Source organism: Castanea sativa, chromosome 5, assembly GCF_040712315.1.
Source record: "Castanea sativa cultivar Marrone di Chiusa Pesio chromosome 5, ASM4071231v1".
NCBI lineage: Eukaryota > Viridiplantae > Streptophyta > Magnoliopsida > Fagales > Fagaceae > Castanea > Castanea sativa.
This window is the reverse complement of record NC_134017.1, coordinates 74,869,442-74,882,849: the sequence shown is the minus strand read 5'-3', so window position 1 is coordinate 74,882,849 and position 13,408 is coordinate 74,869,442. Positions and strand designations below refer to the sequence as shown.

Below are 13,408 nucleotides of genomic sequence, written 5' to 3'. Positions count from 1 at the left end.
TCCCATCCTCAATTTAATGCCAAACTTCAAGCGCAGTAAGCAACGTTATGTGATTACTGCATGTTGTTGTCTACATAATTTTATACGCATTAATGACCGTTGTGATGAATTTTTTAACACATGGGAAATATGAAGGAAATCCTGTTGTTCCACCCGGTAGTGGCAACAATGGAGCTTCCACCAGCACTGCAAACTAGAGGCATGTTGTGGAGATGTCGGAAGCATTAAAGAGACATATGGCCAACTTTAGGGATAACATCACTGATGCTATGTGGGCTGATTATGTCGCCCGTAGGCATTAATTTCACACATGAATTGTATTGTAGATGCTTACATTTTGATATTTATATACTTGGTAGCATAGGCTAGACGATTAGCATTTACTAGGTGCATGTTCAGCACATGTTATGTATTTTTTTTATAACAGTATTGCGCTATTTTGGAACCACGAATGTATGATGCGCATAAGTTCGGTACTTAGTATTTGTACCATTGTATTATGCACTATTATTGTAGGGTCAATGGTATTTGAAGTTTCTGTGAAATCCACATTTTGCCTACTTTTTACTTTGGTCATGATGGGTGATTTCGTAATGGTATAACGTGATTTTATAAACTATGTGTAGTGAACTGCAGAAGAATATTTGGGATTAAATTCTGCTTGCCCTATTTTTATTCATATCGATTCTTAAATACACTAACAACACAACTAAATCATAAACAATAGAAATGGAAAAAAATAAGAATGCTACCATTACAAACAGCAATGTTATATATAAGGTTACAATAAGTCTGTCATTCAACACATACGTTGCCAAGTCCAACACCTACACTAGAAGGCACTCCCAACACCTACAATACATTTCCATGTCCAACCACATAATAAAATTTCATTATCCAAACCACTAATTCAAATTCAGAATCATGGCAGACACATTTGCCGTAATCCAACCTTCCTATTACCAAGTGAAAATATAAACAACACCACAAATGCCAACCATGGCATAAGTAAAGCAATTTGATATTTACGTGCTCGCGCATTGGCCATACGAAGGGAAACCCTTACTTTTTCAGCACTACACTTTGCTACTCTTTCCCTATGGAGTAGGTCTGCTATCATTACACGGGCTTCCATCTTTTTTTTTTTTTTTGCCATAGCAGCCTCGGCCTCAAGCCTAGTAAATTTCGCAATGACAATCGGTGCTGTTTCAGCTCCACACCTACATGGGATGCCATCTAACCACTTAAAGGACTTACAATGTTCGTCACTGCCCTGCATATTAAACAAAGCTAGTAAGTACATGAGTTGAGGAGTATAGCAACTTTAACCATGAAGGAACGATGATAGTAAGCACAGATGATACTTATAGGCTTCCAATGTCTACAGCCATAAAACCGTCTACCGAAATTATGGAGTTGCAAAGATGTCCGCAACACGCACTAATCCATGTCACACACATGCCTCTATAGTTGGAGTTATAGCTACTGGCACTTGCCTCCAACATTGTGGTGAAATGTCCACCACTACAAGGCATATTTACTGTCATTCAACACATAGCTAACCATACTAAAAAATTTCATCAAGTTGTATGCAGTAAGAGATGACACTAGTGCAAATTGTATTGACTACTTTGGTCAATGAAATCCTGATCTACTTTTTCGTAGCTCAACTAATTATTTGAGAGCCTAAAAGACATTGAGTTTTTCTAATGTTATAATTCATGATCATAAGAACTGTGTGCTGGAATGTCAAGTGTTTTTCTCTGCATCATAGAATAAAGGCATAAATGCACTTTTAGTCCCTACATTTTGCAAATTTTTCTATTTTGGTCCCTACATTTTATTATTACCATTTTTAGTCCCTAAACTACTTAACGCGTGACATTTAAGTCCTTACCGTTACCTAACTAACTGAAAATACTGACGTGGCTGACGGCACAGTAAAATAATAATTAAAAAATCTATTTTGACATTAAAAATTGCCACATCAGCATCTAAATTAATTTTAATTAAATAAAAAAATTAAAAACAAAAAATTACATGAATGAGATCTAAGAACATAAGAACTTGTTCTTCAATGTTCTTCTTAAATCAAGAAATAAACCCAGCAACAACATCAAACCCAAAATCAAAAAGCAAACCCAGAATCAAAGAATATGAACATCAAAGAACATGAACATCAAACCTACAGGAAAAAAAATGAACATCACCAAATCAAAGAGCATGAACAAGAGCAAACACAGGAAAACCCACATAAAACCACACCCAAACCAACAACAACAAACCCACACCGATCAGACCAACAACAACAACAACAAACCCTGCAATCCCAACCAACGAACCTAGTCGAACCCAGCACCCACCAACAAGCTCCCTTCCACCGAGACCGAACCGGACCGAGATTCCTATCAGAAAAGCTACGCCGCTCTGGCCAAATACTGGTATCAAGAAGACCAGTAATGATGTCGGAGCCATAATCGGAATCGAACCAGAGACTGCGCTAGTTCTTAAGGCCAAGAAACTGAGGAGACCGAGTGGTGTGAAGCTCGCGATGGCGATTCTCGAACACGGCGAGGACTGAGGGATTTTTGCTAATCGTATCGGCTTTGCTTTGCATGAGAGAGGCGGAGAAGCCATCTCTTTCTCTAAAGCCAAATCCGATCAAACCCACCACCAAACTTCAATCCAGCCACCAACCATTACAGATCCAGCCACCAAACAATCATGCAACCCATCACCGACCGCCCAAACTCCGATCTATGTCATCACCAAAACTCCACCATAGATGCCAATCACCATAAACCCACACCCTCCACCACACCGATCCACAAACTTAGACCTCCACCACGCCGATCCCCACAAGCCCACTCCCTCCACCTCACCACGGCAAGTCAGCAACACCATATACACAGAAACCCACAAAAAAAATCAAAGAAAAATCCACAAAACCCACAAGCACCGAGCAAGCAGAGTTGAGACTGGAGAGTTTTAGAGAGTTGTGATCTGGGACTGTGGTGTTTTGATATGTATCAGGTGGGCTTGATTTTTTTTTTTTTTAATTTTTTTTTAGTTAAAATTAATAATTTTTTTTTTAATTTAGATGCTGACGTGGCAATTTTTTAATGCTAAAATAGATTTTTTAATTATTATTTTACTCTGCCGTCAGCCACATCAAAATTTTCTATTAGTTGGGTGACGGTAAGGATTTAAATGTCATGCGTTAATTGGTTTAAAGACTAAAAGTAGTAAAAATAAAATGCATAGACCAAAATAGAAAAATGTGCAAAATGTAGGGACTAAAAGCGCATTTACGCCTAGAATAAATTAACTAATTTACATGAGAAATCAGTAGCAATATCTCCCACATTCCATGTTCCATTACCTACTTTGATGCCATTTAGAGAATAGTTAGATAAATCTTCAAAACAATTTCTACTATGCAGACCTGATTGCATACAAATCATTTTTATTCACTTGTCTATTCTAAATTAACTGTAAATAGTATCTAATTTTCATGCTCGGATTTTGCAGGTCATCTATCTTGCTAGGAGGAGATGGTACACTTCTTTTACTTTTCAGCATTGCTGTCATTTTGGGGATTTGGCATTAAAAGACCCCCTGCTAGAGTAACAGCAATATAATGCCTTCACAACAGACCAAAGGCAAGAGGAAGAAGATATTCTTCTATCTATATTGTTAAAAATTGTATTCAACAAGATTTAAGAGACTCATTGTACCTTTCACGCCTTTTCCAGGTACCATTGCTTCACACTTCACAGGTACTTACCCAAAAAGTTCATTTTTCTCAGGGAATAGTTCTATGTCAATTCATAGTGTGAGGAATTCAGTTTAAAGTCCTTTAAATTAACTGTTCCAAATAGTGAGCAAGTAGAATATGCTAAACTTGCAATAGGATGAAAACATTGTGCAACTTGAACTTAAATTTATAGGGAATGCAACCAAAGGAAAATATTACAATTTCTTAAAAAAAAGAGAGAGTTTTTGGGTTTGCAATCTCTGAAATCTGTCATCAACAAAATTGTTTGTTTTTGTTTCAAAGATTCATATATACAGCCTAATATACTATGCATATTTCTAATGCAACAGTTAATGGAAATCATAGATAGAATCAAACTTGTCCTGCTGGCTCCACGCATGTAATCAGCTATGTGTGCCCTCTACAGCAAGCAAAATAATAATCCTTAAAATATTATGACAAAACTATGAGTGCAAGAAATTGAAAGTAAGACTAATAAGAACAAAAATTATAGCAACATGGGCTGTGAGGCGGCTGCCACTGCCCCATCAACGATAATGTATGTTTTTATCCATGCTGCTCAGTGCTGATGGCATAGCAGTAAAAGTGAAAGTTCATGTTCAAAGAGATAATTGTTTCTCACAATTTATAAATAAAAAAAAAATGTTCAAAGAGATGAAGAACGCATGTCAGATATATCTCTCTTATTATATACTAACAATTATCATCTTTTACCCAAACAAAACTCTCTGACCTCAGCAGACCCACAGAATTGAAAGCAGAACAAAAAGGATGTCCATTTAACACTCCATAAACAAGATACAGAAAATTGAAACCCCCCCCCCCCCTATTTCCCCTGCAATTTGAACAACACCTTACAATCTTCATATTAAAAAAAACCTAACATAAAAATGAGCAACGTGGGATACCGGGGTTGTGTTCAGAGTTGGGAGTCTGGGATTCCTCCTTGTGGGTTTCTGGAGTTCCGAGATGAGGGAGGGATCTAACGCAGTGGAGGCGGGGAAGTGAGGGGCAGAAAATGAGAGGCGGAGTGAGGGTTTGGAGAGCTGAAGATCGGTGGTGAGAGAGTGGAGACGCTGCTGTGGTGTGTGGGTTTCTGAAGTTGGGGACAGTGTTTTGTTGTGGAAAGGGCGTGAAGAGGAGAGAGAGAGAGAGAGACAACGCGGGTAGGCAGGCTTGTGACCGTTCTGTACACCTGATTTGCAATTGATTTTTGTGGGACCCAGTGAGTGACAGAGTGAGCCAATTGAAAAATCCACTGAGATATTCCACATTTAGTTATTATAAATTGAGGTATTTTTGAGTTATGAGTGACGAAGGGTGAGTAAAGAGTGATAAGTGAGTGATGAAACAAAATTAACCAAATAGGGCCTAAGAGATGAGATGAGGATAATTAAAAAAAGGATAAGTACAAAAGAAAAGATAAAAAGATAGGGATTAAATAAAAATATAAAATAATAATTAAAAATTAAAAAAATTATTGTTTAAATAGTGAGATTGTAAAATAGATAAACTGGTGTAGTACTTTGAAAAAGTAGTATTGTAAAATAGAAAAAATAGATTTTTAGTGTAAAATAGACGAAAAAATTTAGTCTAATTGATGCAATTGCTCTTATACGGTAAGTGTGCACTAATTTTGGAAGAGGAAAGAGGCGAGGTGGAGTTAGAGTGAGTGAGCGGTCAAAGGACGGAGTAGAAGTAGTAGGTGGCGCATGTACAAATTTTTTTAGTTCTAAGTTATACTTTGAATTTGGATAAAGCACGGCAAAGATTGATTATTATGTTGAGATTAAGAAGAGGGTTTTGAAGACAAAATAATAATAACAATACTAATTTATATAATATTTAAAAGTTGAAATGTAGCATTTAATATTACTATTTTTTTTTTATACAAGATAGAATTTTTACTCTAGTATAATCTAAGTATATAAGCGTGTGAAGCTCCCTCCTGAAAACTTAAACCCCGGTCTTTACCCCTCATACCCTACAAGCATTTATACTTATGGAGTATCCATCGCACCAAGGGTGTGCGATAGTAATATTGTTATATTCTTGTTAAGCTACATCATCGGTCACGACACTATTTTTTTTATTAATAATTTATTTCTCTAATTTTTTTTTATATTAAACATATTGAACTGTCCAAGATATTATTAGGAAAAAAAAATGTTCAAGATCCATGTGTAAAATCAATCAGTTAATATATTTAATATTTATATATAAAAAAAAAAGAATATTAGAAGTACAAATCAATAATAAAAAAATGGTGATTTGGTCCATTTCAATTCAATTTGGTGGTCTATTTTGATTTATTTTGGTCCACTTCAGTTTATTTCAGTCCACTTTAGTCTATTCGGTCTGCTTTGGTCCATTTCCGTCAAATTCTTTCCACTTTAGTCTATTCAGTCTGCTTCGGTCCATTTCCATCCAATTTGGTCAACTTTGGTCTATTCAGTCTGCTTTGATCCATTTCTCATTAATACATTAATCACTCTACTTTGAATATGACCAAACCATCTCAAATGACTCTGCCTTGTCATTTCATCAAAGGGGAAAAAAAACTGCAAACATCAAATGAGGCTGACTTTGTAATCAACCTTTTAGTTACAAGGATACTAGAAGTAGAACAGCATATCATAAGTTTCCCACAAGGACATGGCAAATCAGTTTCTGCATAGACTGCCTCTCATGCTCCCCCGGCTACACTTTTTTTTTTGAATAATGGTCAGAAATTTTGCTGCCCCTGCAGCTCGACCCAGCCCTCTCAGCTACACTCATTAGAGCTGGCCTAATACTTAGGCTGAACTAATTTCACTGCCCATCATTCTTGACATGCTGCAGAAGCCAGCATTTTTGTTCAATGGGATACTACATTGAGAAAACTTCATGTTCATCTTTTGAACAAGTCTTAGTGTAATCACATATCCAAGTTAATTTACCTACTAAACAACATGTAGGAATTGTTTTGTAGGATTTACAGTGCTTGTTGCCTGCCAAAAATGCACGAAACCGAGAGCATCACTGATTTATTAGGCACAAGTAAAATCAAAGCACATACATATCCATGGCTCCAAACATATAAAACTCTGGTATTGTAGACTTGAAGCTAATCCGAAAAAGAGCATGATATTGTACTAATGCCTAATGCAGCACACAGATTAATTTTATTAAAAAAGAAGTGGAATAGGCAAAATGATTGAAACATAAACACCTAAATCAAGCTATAGCTTGAGACATAAGAGCCATTTCACAGGACATGGCAGTCTCCGCTCCCCTATCTTCACTAAATGATATTCATCATAGTAAACCTTTGCCATCAACAAGCCTTAGCATCTAAGACTAACGTTGATAATAAATGGCAAAAAATGTGACATTCACATTTAAGACTAACGTTGTTGAATGGCGATCCTTCTATAGCCATAAAAGTTCTTCAATCACATAATCAAAACATCTGTATAAATAAGATCAATCTTTAGTCCGCTAATAAACATGTACTGAATGCAATAGAAATTCCAGTGATCAAAAAAGATTCAAAAATTACAAAGTTCTACATCTTTATGGAGGTCTTAGTAATATAACCAAAACTGTCAGCATAACAGAGCTACAAAAATCATTCCAGGTACTTTATGAAGTCAAAATTTCAAACACTATGATCGTCCCTCATTTCTTCTTCTCAGATGCTCCACCAGTCCTGCACATGGCAAAAATCCAATACGATGCATCAAGACACAAATTACATATAGAAATCCATCAATGCTCACCTATGTCAATCTGGTGACAAAAGTATCAGTTTCTAGTTGAAATCAAGTATCTTCAATTACTTAAGAGTGCAAATGTAAATTGACTAATGTCCCAATCATGGCAGAAGCAGCAATCACCATGGAAACAGACTATTAAATCTCAAATAGTAGAGCTATGGTACCATAACAGTATCAGATCAGTTTTGTAAAAAAATCAGCGTTATTAAAACCGTCACGCGCACTTTAGCGCATAGACCTCCTAATGCCAAGGAGCAAAGCAAAGTGTGCCCCTGGGCCCTGATTGAAGAAAAGCACACATTTTTCAAATATAATTTGTAAGAACCTATAATTTTAAAAAAGGTTAATAGACTCAGAAACTAAAACTATACTTTGCCTATTAACTCAATTGGTTGGTGCAATTACACAAGGTTTGTAAGTTCAAATTTAACATGAGTTATTTCAATTTCTTAACAGTTTGAAAACAATTGGCAATGGACAACATGATAATAATCTAATGAGATTCTTAACAATTGTAAACATTTAAACATAAAATTTTATGTAATTCTATTTTATAAAAATACATAACTGTGATAACAATGATTAAATGAAGTATCTGGTTTGAATCAAAATCTACCCAAAAGACAAAGACTAAGAAATAATAGAAGATTATCCCTGTCTGCGTAGTAAAACACCTTAAGAATAGTGTTTGTATATAAATGAATACTCCATGTCATTTCTTTCAAGACCAAGTGATCAATTTTAGTAATTGACTTTCTTTTTAGCAACAAAAAAAAAAGAAAAAAGAAAAGAAAAGAAAAAGAAAGATGCAATTCATATGAGAACCAGAAATGACTAACACTCAAATGCAACCACACTTAACATATTACAAAGCAAGCCAGAACAAACATAACATTAAAAAGGTAAGAGAAGGGCATAATGAACAGTTCACCTCATCTTGAGGAGAACATTGGACACTCCTGTCTCTTCATCTTTGCCCTCTTGTGGGTGGGTAACTTTCTCTCTTCTACTTTGCCCTAAGGTGGAGGATCCATTGCAGTTTCCTTTTTCTTTTAGGAGCTAATAAGATTATTATCCAGTGTAAATTAAGAATAATATTTACACTTTTTTTATAGTTTAATGATATTTTCATTACCTTTAAAAAAATTTGAGAATAAATGCCTCAACTCAAAGCTAACATTCCAGTGAAAAGTGACAACCAGCAGTGGCAAATTAGATAAGCCAATCAATCATGGAGCCAAAAAAGAAGAAGTTAATCTTTCTTTCATTTCAAGCACTATGTCCATTCTTTGGCAAGCTATTTTTAAACACATCAAATAAGCATGCCCATATCTATAAACTAAATTTTGTAGGAGATATTAAACATGTTACTGGAAAAAGTAATCAAACCTTCCATGTTCAAAACAGGTCAAAAATTGTGTAAATTATAATGAACTACAATACCAAATTAGACGGAGAAAACAGCCTACCACGCAGAGCTAAACTGCCAAAAGAGTTCTCCAGAAGTTACAGAAACTATCTAGTACTCATTGCAGATGTAAGAAACAGAGACTACATTAAAGAGTTCTGCTGATTGAAAACCAAAATTAAAATCCATTCATTTATTTTTCTTCTGCATCTTTTTTCTTTTTTCTTCTCCTTGCACATATCGTTATCACCATCACCTGCACCATTAACAATGGCAGTGTATTGTCCAGCACTAACATGCCCATCCTCTTTGTCATTATTTCCCTTCTTCCTTTTCATCCTAAGGTCTAGTCCTTTCTGCTGTCATTTTATTGGTTGGCTAAGTTCCCTTTGCAAGAAAGGGAAATCATCACTGAAGGAAGTTAAAGGCTGAGGTCAAGCTACAGGCACTAGGAGCTAACATGAACTAAGAGAAAATATGATTTCAAAGAGGAATTGCTTGTACACACAAAACAATTTGCAGCTAACTCATGGAGTCATGGTATTAACGCAAAATTACAAATGCTACCAAGAAAATTTTGTAATCTTTAGCAACATAATTTGCAGAAGAAAAAACCGAAAAATTTAAGATGATAAACTCAATCTAATCAAGTTGAAATAGCACTGCAAGTCTGCAATTAGTTCTGGATCTTGCAAAAAAGGTAGAAAGAGGTTTGGGGTCAGACGAAAGAGCTTGCGAATTAATCTAATATTAAAATTCTAAGAATAGTTATTTACACAACTTCACTTGGAATTTGTCCCATGTCATGACTCATGAGTTAGTGATGTGGTGAAGAGAACTTAGGTGTTGTGTAGAAGGGTTTAAGAAAAGATTCCAACAACAAACAAGATCAAAGCAAAGTAAAAAATAATAACATTGAAGTTGGAACAATCAAATATCTTTTGCTATGCTCAAAGAGTTTAAGAAATATCCAAATCTAAACTTTCATAAAATAGATAAGAAAAAAGCTGCCTACAATGACTCACAAGAGGCTTTAGTAACCCTAGCATCCTAGCTCTTGATCTTACATATACCAATTAGATATTAACCATTCAACTTCATTAAAAGTCATATACCGTCACATGACCTTTAAGAATATTAAATAGACAGCAATAAATATAACATAATATAGAGAAACTCCCTTCTATGTTCATGACTTCAGAAACTCCACTAGTTGAGATTCTGTGTTCATGACTTTAGAAATTCCACTAGTTGAGATAAGGCATTGCTCAGATACCCCACACAGTATATAATACAAAGGAAACTGTATTTCATGAAATCAAAGATGAAATAGAAGTAAGTTTATACATAGAAGACCACATATTACAAATTCACTCCTATACCGAAAACCACATACAAAAATCAGCAAATTTGGCAGCCCATTATGCAGGCAATAACAAATGTCAATCCAGGAAGGAAGCATCCATTTGAGCTTCCTCACTCTTTTAAGGCCAGGGAAGATTATTAACCGGAAAAGCCTAAATTCTTAGCTAACATTCCAATCATAACCAACACTTTCAATTTTTTTTATTTTCAACTTTGCCTAGGTAAATAGGGAGGAGTGGACAGGTGGGGTTTGAAAGCCTAAAAACCAACACATGCAAATTAGGTTAGCCAATCAATCTAAGAACCACAAAAATCCAATTTATTTTTCATTTCAAATACTAACTGATTGCATCCTTACACAAGCTAATTTCAAACCATGTCGGCACACATAATTGCAGCTTCAACTAGACATGCCAATATCTACAGGCTAAAATTTGATTTTATAGCAGAAACCACAAACATTATATCAGAAAGAATTAGCATACCTTTCAAGTTAGGGGAAAAATTCAACAAATATTTAAATAATGACGAATTGACATAATCAAATTACATAGAGAAAAAAGCCTCAAAGCTAAACAGTGAAAATTTGTTCTGGGGAATGCATCAAAAAGTTACAAAACTATGAAAACTCATTACAGATGAAATGGGAAACAGATAGGTAGGCATACATTCATTCCTTCCACCTATTCTTCATCTGCATCTTTATTCTTCTTCTTCTTCTTTTTCTTCTTCTCACTTGAAGCAGCCTCACCATCACCTGCACCATCCTCAGCCTCTTTGTTCTTCTTCTTCTTTTTCTTCTTCTCAGACTTCTCTGCTTCAGGAGAACCAGCTTCAACCTTAACTTTGTGCTTCTTTTTCTTCTCCTTGTCAGCCTTCTCATCACCTAAAGGCTCCGCATCACCATTCTCTGTATCCTTCTTTTTCTTTTTCTTCTTCTCTTTCTTTTCAACTTCAACCTCCACATCTTCTTCCTTGACTTTCTTTACCTTCTCAACTTCTTGGACCTCAGCAACTTTAGCTTTCTTGGAAGAAACAGGAACAGGGCTATCAGTGCTTTCATCCTCCAACTTCCGCTTACTCTTCTCTTTCTTTTCTTTCTCCACTACAGCTGGTTCAGTAGTAGCAGCAAGGCTCGCAACCACTGAATCCCCACCAGTCGGTAAAACCAGATTCCTCACCCACTCTTGAGGTGTTTTCTCATTCGGCTTCCCATGCTTATCCAACTTCCCATCTGCGACCAATTTTTTCTTCATCAACGCCCTTGGCCCCAACCCCCACTTCCTCGGATAACTATCCCGATCCATCACCACCCTCTTAATCCTCGCCACCACACCATGATCACAAGTTGCCATCACTGCAGTGGTCATTTCTGCAATCCCCAATGCAATTGCTTCACCCTTAGTAGTCATAAGAACCACTTCTTCCCCAACCTCAACCTCATTCTCAAACCTCAACAACCCGGGAATCATCAACTTAGCACCGTAACATATAGCATTCACAGCCGAATCCTTCACAACCAACCTCTTATAACTCGTCAAAAGCACTTCCAATGGCATAATTGCCCTCCTCAAATAACTCTCATCCCTATAATTCTCATAAACCCATTGAGCATCCATCACATCATGCATCGTAACCATATTATCCTTCTCCCCTAAAATCCCAGACCTCACTCTCCTCAACTCCTGCATATGCCCTCCAACCCCAAGAATCAACCCCAAATGCACACACATTGTCCTAACATAAGTCCCAGCCTCACAAGAAATCCAAAAAACAACCAAATGCTTATCTGCGTCATACTCAAGAAGCTTACTTTCATAAATAGTCCTAATCCTAAGCTGTCTCTTGACAGCAGAAATCAAAGGCGGCCTCTGAAACACGGCCCCTGTAAGCGTCTCAAGTGCTCGAGCCACCTTAGACTTATCATTCACAGAAGAATGCAATCTAGCAACACAAACATACTCTTTCCCGGCACCCTGTTGGGATTTAACAAGCCTAGTGGCTCTATCAATACAAACAATGAGATTGCCAGTAACTTTGGGATCAAGGGTACCACTATGACCAGTTTTTTCGACCTTAAGTATCCGTTTAATCCAAGCAACAACCTCATGGGAAGAAGGGTTAGCAGGTTTGTCAAGATTGATAATACCATACTTGATGTATTGATCAATAGGGCGCTTGAGAGGCGAGTAACCACATGGGAGGGGCGTGTAGTGTCCCGTTCGGACGTTGAGGCGATCATAATTCTTGAGGAGGATTGGCCATTGTGAGGTATCAATGGAAGGAGTGAAGCTCTGTGGCTTGATCATGAAATCCTTCTCAGAAACATCAATTTGGGCAACTGATTCATCTTCACCTTTGGACCGGTGCTTCTTCTTCTTCTTCTCCGAATGAGAAGCCATTACCACCTTCACAAAGCATTACAATAAAAACCCAAATGAAAACAAAAGCAAATTTAGGTGAAAAATATATATATTAACGAAATGGGCAATTTTTTTTTAACAAAAAGATTCATTCTTGAAAGGGTAATGATTACATTACACTAAAGTTTTAGTTTTTGGGTTTGTATAATGGTTTCTAGAGCTTATGAACAACAGGGTTTATAACAGTTCTAATAGGAAGCTAATAATTTGAGTAAAATGAAGAGCACAACATACAATGATGCAGAAAGATTTAATTTTTAATTCAATAAAAAATTAAATGAACTGTGGGCAGTTTTGATTTGATCATACCTTTGGCTGTGATTATAGAGTTTCAGCAGCTGCTGGTGTTGTGAGAGAGAAGCAGAGGTAACCAACTGGCCAGAGGAGAAAAACCCTAATGCTTGGGTTTTATGGCCTTTAAGGTTGTGCGGTTTTTTGTTTTTTAATATTAAAACTACGTAGTTTTGGAAGCCTTCCTATGTTATTTATTTGGGCTAGGCTTTTTCTTCTTCTTCTTTTTTGAGAAACAAAAACTAAAAACCCAAAAGGCTTGGGTTTTCGTGGCTGCAATTTTTATCGTGGGCCAAATTCTAGAATTTAATTTTTAACATATTGCGTGTGTTATTTTTTTTTATTTTTTGAGGGGCTATTGCGTGTGTTATTGGGTCCCTGAGCG

At 36.3% G+C, this 13,408-nt stretch overlaps 1 protein-coding gene and 1 long non-coding RNA gene across 4 annotated transcripts; both read right to left on the bottom strand.

Moving 5' to 3' along the window:
- Positions 1-758: 758 nt before the first annotated feature.
- Positions 759-4,947, bottom strand: LOC142634237 (uncharacterized). Its single transcript, XR_012844085.1, has 2 exons — positions 4,687-4,947; positions 759-1,273 (listed from the first exon to the last, which is right to left on the bottom strand). It is a non-coding gene; the product is annotated as an uncharacterized LOC142634237 (long non-coding RNA).
- Positions 4,948-7,170: 2,223 nt separating this feature from the next.
- Positions 7,171-13,169, bottom strand: LOC142636158 (H/ACA ribonucleoprotein complex subunit 4-like). 3 transcript variants are annotated; one of them, XM_075810266.1, is made up of 3 exons: positions 13,042-13,169; positions 10,978-12,717; positions 7,171-7,469 (listed from the first exon to the last, which is right to left on the bottom strand). In XM_075810266.1, the coding sequence occupies exon 2, from the start codon at positions 12,709-12,711 to the stop codon at positions 10,993-10,995; it is 1,719 nt and encodes a 572-aa protein (XP_075666381.1). In that variant the 5' UTR covers positions 12,712-12,717; positions 13,042-13,169; the 3' UTR covers positions 7,171-7,469; positions 10,978-10,992. The 3 variants fall into 3 exon arrangements, with proteins under 3 accessions (XP_075666381.1, XP_075666382.1, XP_075666380.1); XM_075810267.1 differs by lacking the exon at positions 7,171-7,469 and adding an exon at positions 8,579-8,595; XM_075810265.1 differs by lacking the exon at positions 7,171-7,469 and having other exon boundaries at positions 10,832-12,717.
- Positions 13,170-13,408: the final 239 nt, after the last annotated feature.

Coding starts and splice junctions, on each gene's coding strand:
- LOC142636158 (XM_075810266.1), bottom strand. CDS start 12,711: ATGGCTTCTCATTCGGAGAAGAAGAAGAAGAAGCACCGGTCCAAAGGT.